The sequence below is a fragment of the Chrysemys picta genome, chromosome 3 (genome assembly GCF_011386835.1).
Source record: "Chrysemys picta bellii isolate R12L10 chromosome 3, ASM1138683v2, whole genome shotgun sequence".
Classification (NCBI taxonomy): Eukaryota; Metazoa; Chordata; order Testudines; family Emydidae; genus Chrysemys; species Chrysemys picta.
This window is the reverse complement of record NC_088793.1, coordinates 48,654,092-48,660,091: the sequence shown is the minus strand read 5'-3', so window position 1 is coordinate 48,660,091 and position 6,000 is coordinate 48,654,092. Positions and strand designations below refer to the sequence as shown.

The 6,000-nt window shown below is 45.7% G+C and overlaps 1 protein-coding gene across 1 annotated transcript in view; it reads right to left on the bottom strand.

Moving 5' to 3' along the window:
- Positions 1–329: 329 nt before the first annotated feature.
- Positions 330–6,000, bottom strand: part of HCRTR2 (hypocretin receptor 2) — a 67,043-nt gene continuing 61,372 nt past the window's right edge. The window contains exon 8 of the mRNA XM_008163760.4: positions 330–1,584. Within this exon, the coding sequence (XP_008161982.2) occupies positions 1,391–1,584 (194 nt within the window). The 3' untranslated portion in view covers positions 330–1,390. The remainder of the gene's footprint in view (positions 1,585–6,000) is intronic.

Genomic DNA, 6,000 nt, shown 5'->3' with positions numbered 1-6,000 from the left:
AATTTCCTTTGTAAGAGCTAATACATTTTGACTTTTAGCAATTTCTGCATAGTCTAACCTCCAAGATGTACCTTTCTTTGCTCATTAGTCCCCTTTACCATTCCTTATAGGCTCTCTGCTTACTCCTATTAACCTTCTTGAGGTGGTTAGTTGTTCAGCTGGGGCTGGAGTATTTCCCTTTGATTTTTTCCCCTCTTACACGGGATGCAAGTTACAGATAGCTTTTGTATAGCTGATTTAAAGAAATTCCAAGCCAGTTGACTTCTTTAACTAATTCCCTGGATTTCCCAAAGGTCACCCTTTTGAAATAAAAAGACATAGCTGACAACTTTGTTTTATTTATCCTTGCATTTAATTTAAACTTGTGATCACTCAGTCCACGGTAATTTCCTACGACCATCTCATCTATGATTTCCTCACTACTTACAAAAACCAAGTTTAAAACTGCATCACCCCTTGCTGGTTAAGCAACAATTTGATGAAGAAAACTGTCATCTATCATAGCCAGGAACAACTGGGTCCTACCAGTATTAAGAAGCATTTATTCTCTAATCTATATCTGGAAAGATAAAGTCTCCTATTATGACACAATTCCCAGTAGTGTTTTCCTCTCTAATATTTATTGTCATCCTCAAAAATGGTAATATTATTAGAAAGAGACATACTACTATCCAGATCTGAGTCCGACCCTGGGGATCTATAGCAGACCCTTATTGCTGTCCCAACAGAAGCTCTTTTTCAAACCTTCCCGAAAGTGATTTTGACCCAAATAGCTTCTGTTTTGTCTATATTGCCACTTTTTTTTTCTTTACAGTTTACATTGGTGTACAATGTCTTTATTTCTAGCTCTCCTAAACAGACATACCTTTCAATACTAGTCATGGGTGCTGTTTCGCCATGTTTCTGTAATCCCTATGTCTGGTTTAATCTCCTGCACTAGTATTCCAGATCCTCCATTTTATTGCCCAGACTCTGTGCATTTGTGTATCATGTGTAAAGGTAATTCCAAAATTCCACTAATGCATAGGAGGAGCAAGTGTTCTTTGCAATTAAATTAAAGTCATTAATGGTATTAGTACATAAAAGAAATGTTAATGACTCCTTGCTTTGAAATACTCAGTTCTTTACATGATGCATTTGAGAATGTTACATGGCATCTGGAATATATTAAAAATAAATATATACAGGATTTACAAAGTGTGATGCAATATATTCTTTAAAAAGTCTTGCAAAGATGTGAATTCTGTATCTTTAGCTCATCATGAGGTAAGTAAGTTTCCATAAGACTGGGAATTGAAGCAGCAGTCATTTTGGAGGAATCCCTTTGTCCAACTGTTGTGTTATCACTGGAGTGCCATTCACAGGTTGTTTTAAATGTACAGGGCAAAACTCATCCCTGATGTAACTCCAGTAAGGTCAGTTTGGTTACAGCAGGAATGAATTTGGCCCACTCTGTATTCTCTGTTGTGCCACTGTCTTCCACAGAAACTCCTTCTGCTTCATCTAAACTTGAGGTCGTGTTCATCCCTGGTGTACGCAGGTGCAATTCCACTGACTTCAATGGGCTGAGTTTGGCTGTGACACCTGTAACATATAATATGGATTTTATTGCTTATATACTGGAGTCTTCAGTCGATAGTATAAAGGCAATCAAAGGTCTATTGACATATAATAATATATGGAGATATCCTATCTCCTAGAACTGGAAGGGACCCTAAAGGGTCATTGAGTCCAGCCCCCTGCCTTCACTAGCAAGACCAAGTACTGATTTTACCCCAAATCCCTAAGTGGCCCCCTCAAGGATTGAACTCACAACCCTGGGTTTAGCAAGCCAATGCACAAACCACTGAGCTATCCCTTCCCCCAAACAGCACTTTGGAGAAAAGTTTCTAAACACTACCATCATTTTTTAAGCAGCATCCTCCATTGAAGTCTATGGGGAATTCTGCTTAAAAACTCATGTCACAATATTTCTCTCTGAATTTTCAAACATTTAAAACATTTGAATGATGATATTGACAAGTAATGGCTGTTGATTTAGAACCCTGATTTGCTCTTACAGTGTTATATTTTACCTGAAAATATCCAATACTCAGATCCCTAGACGATGGGTGCATTGTAAGAACTTCAAAAAGGTGGGATGAAATATTACCTTTGCTCAAGCCAGCCACTCTCCCAATTGTTACATGTTAGTTGCTATTTATTTAACATTCAGCCAATAAGTGGATTCATCAGTAGATACACTGGCCTGGTCCTTATCAGGATTCCATAGTGTACCCAAAGCACTTCTGACTTTTATTAAGTGTGTGGCACTCAGACACAGGCACAGAGTTGAGAATGATGAAAAATAATGAACACAGGCAGAAGCCGCATCTGCAGCGACACAGTTAGACAGGCTTCCCCAACCAGATCTCACTGGTGTAAATGTGTAGCATCGATGAACCCCACCCGTGCCACGTACGTAGAAACAGCCACAGGACTGAAGATGGGCAAATTAAAGCTTAATAAAATAATAAACTCTGGTAGGAGCAACAAATAAACTAGCCTTTTCCATATCTGCTTTTCCTCAAGAATACAGCAGTTTTTTTCCAGAGGACCAGTGTTTGAGTCACCACCCTACATGTTGTTTGATACTAGGTAGATCTGGGAAATTTATGATATACATGTGCACAATAGGTTTGTAATGCTTGCAGGTGGTATTGACATACATAGCTCATCCTATGCCTATGTTTGGGATCACGGGACTATATCCCTCTTTTTGATGCTACTGCCTCATTGTGTTTGGAGCTTTGTTCTGAAATAAGAAATCAACTCTGCTCTTCCATTTTTGAGGAGGTCTCATATCAAAAACAACATGACACGGGGAACAAATGACACATGGCAGATGTTAGTCACATTGCTTAATGCATTACTGGAGGGTGCTCAGATACCACGAGGAGGAGCACAGTATAAAAACCTATATAGCACAGTTTAAGATAATATCAAACAACAAAAGATATCCCAGGCAGTAACAACTAGAGGCTTCATCCTATACCTGCTGTCTTCAACGGCTGCAGTATCAGGCACTAAAAGAATTTCAGACAGTAGGTCTAATAGTTTGAGGAGTTTTTGTAGGAGCAGACAGGAATCTGAGTGTGACTCCAGAGAAAAATTCTGATTTTTTTGCAGTGAAATATCCCTTCACTGAACAAAACTTAATCATGTGAGGCATAGATAGTTCCATTAAAATAAAATCTATAATGCAGTGTCCAAGTACGAACAATAGTGATAACTGCCAGTAGGACTATTAGACTAGTGGACAAAAGTCCTTCCTTAAACCTCATCCCACAGACCTAGACACCTGATTTCCCTTTCAAAGCTACAATGGGATATAAGACAGATAACAAAATATATAGCAGGGTCCATTGTCTGAGGGAATTAGGGGCACTTAAAAGCACCCTCTCTCTGAGAAACTGAATGATAATGTCTTTGCCAGTCCTCCTCAGCACCTAGGGTAGTCTCAGACAATCTGAGAAAGAGAAGAAAATACCATATGACTTCTCCACATGACTCAGCCAGCTCAGATTCAAACCCGTTTATGAAAAGATACTTTGAAATTTTCATTGACATTCAGGGAATGCAAAAGATTTGCATCCAAGTTTGGTGAGAATATCTGTTCTAAAAAATTTCTGTTATACCCTGGCATAGTCGGAGAATCAACACGAAGCTGAATCCAGGCTGATTTCATGCACACATCCCAACTCCAAGGCAAATATTGTATATATCTCCAGATACTTGCTCTTTACTGCAAGATCAAAACTAGTAGAAATCCAATGAAAATATTTAAATAACATATTACCCTCCCCTGAAATTACAATTTATACAGTTTCAAAGCAAATGATATGAAATTGTAACTCTAAGTTTATAAACAAAGTTGTGGGTCAATTTGTCCTATATTCTTTGCCTGCAATCTTGTGGTCACTGGTGTGACGGAGCAGGGAGCAGGGCAGATTGATGTGACGGAGCAGGGAGCAGGGCAGATTTGACCTGGGAATGTTGCAGGGGGGTTGCAGTGGGGATGTGGGACTTCCCTTGAAGGAAGCTACCTGAGCTGTAACCTGAGCCAGGAACGGGGATGGGGAGAATTAACACCTTCTGCCCGGGAGACTGAACAAAGGAGAGGAGCAGCGGGAGGGGCTGAGAGTTTAGTTTCGGTTGGGGCTGGGTGGTGCAACGCAGGGAACCCCAAGCTGGGGTCCAAGCTCCCTGAACCTCCCAGAGGGACCTAATTGAGGGGGTCTGGTCGTACCTACACGCTCTGCTTGAGACTGTGTTCCTGTCCTTAAATAAACCTTCTGCTTTACTGGCTGGTTGAGAGTCGCAGTGAATCTCGGGAAGAGGGGTGCAGGGCTCTGACTCCCCCACACTCCGCAACAACTGGTGGCAGCGGCGGGATCTACTGCACCCCGTGGACGGCGCTTCCTGCAGTAAGTGACTGGGGAGCAGTAAAACGAAGGGGGATTGACGGGGACCAGGTGTGCTGAAGAGTGAGAGAGAGACGGTTATTACCCCTGGGAGTGTGTGACCAGCGAGAAGGACTTTTGCAGTAACAGGGTCCCCCGGGGGGATCGCAGCGAGTGGTCCCAGGGGCGGAGGAGTCTGCAGCTCGACCCTGGCAGAGAGGCGGTGACCTCGAGAAGGGCTGGCACACTAGGGGTCCCCCTGGGAACTGGGGGGAGCTGTGAGCACACAGGCCGGTGAGTGGCCAGCAGGAAGATGTATGCCAAGCGGCTTAAGAGCGACCTGGTGGAGCTGTGCAAGCAGAGGCGGCTGCGCATTGGGAGGCTCACCAAAGAACAGCTCATTGCCCAGCTGGAGGCGGAAGATCGCGCGAATGAACTGATCCCTGTGTCTCAGGGAAGCAGCCTGGCAAATGCAGCGCAGGCACCAGTGTCTGTCCCAGCTGGGAGTGGTCAGCCGGCTGCTGAGGGCTTCCCGAGACCCCTCCTTCCTATGCCTAGGGGAAGGGTGGGGAGGAGCCCAGCAAATACCGAGGGCGCCGTGACCCCCCCGGCCAGCAGGGGATCCCCCCGGCGAAGCTCGCCGGCCAGCAGAGGATCCTCCCGGCGACGTTCGGCATCCGTGGAGCGGAATTGGCTGGAATGGGAGAAAGAGCTAAAACTGAGAGAGCTGGAGGATCGTGAACGACAGAGACAGCATGAACGGGAGGAGAAAGAGAGACAGCATCAGCGTGAAGAAAAACAGAGACAGCATGAACGGGAGGAGAAAGAGAGACAGAGACAGGAGAATGAGAGACAGCGTCAGCATGACCTGGAACTGGCGAGATTGAAGGGCAGCCAACCCCCGGCTGCGGTGAGTGAGGGGGGACCCAGGACTGCACGGAGCTTTGATAAGTGCATCATGGCCCCATAAAAGGAGGGGGAGGACATGGATGACTTCCTGGAGGCCTTTGAGACGGCCTGCGAGCTGCACCGGGTTGATCCCGCGGACAGACTCCGGGTCCTTACCCCCTTACTGGACCCCAAAGCCGTGGCATTGTACCGCCAACTGGGAGAGGCAGAGAAAGGGGACTACGAACTATTCAAAAAGGCCCTGCTACGTGAGTTTGGGCTGACTCCTGAGATGTACCGGGAAAGGTTCCGGAGTCAAGATAAAACCCCTGAGATCTCATATCTGCAACTAGCCGTCCGCATGGAAAGATACGCCAGCAAGTGGGCTGGTGGGGCCCAGACGAAGGAGGACCTGATTAAACTGCTGGTACTGGAGCAACTGTATGAGCGGTGCCCATCCGACCTGAGGCTGTGGTTGGTGGACAGAAAGCCAGAGAACCCGCGACACGCCGGGCAGCTGGCTGATGAGTTTGTAAAGAGCCGGTCAGGGGGTGGCAGGGAGGAGCCCCAAAGGAACAGGCCCGCCGCGATGCAGAGAGAGAGTCACCCTGGCACCTCCCAAAGGGGGAATATGGGGAATCCCCTCCCACGGGGAATGCCCAGCATCAGG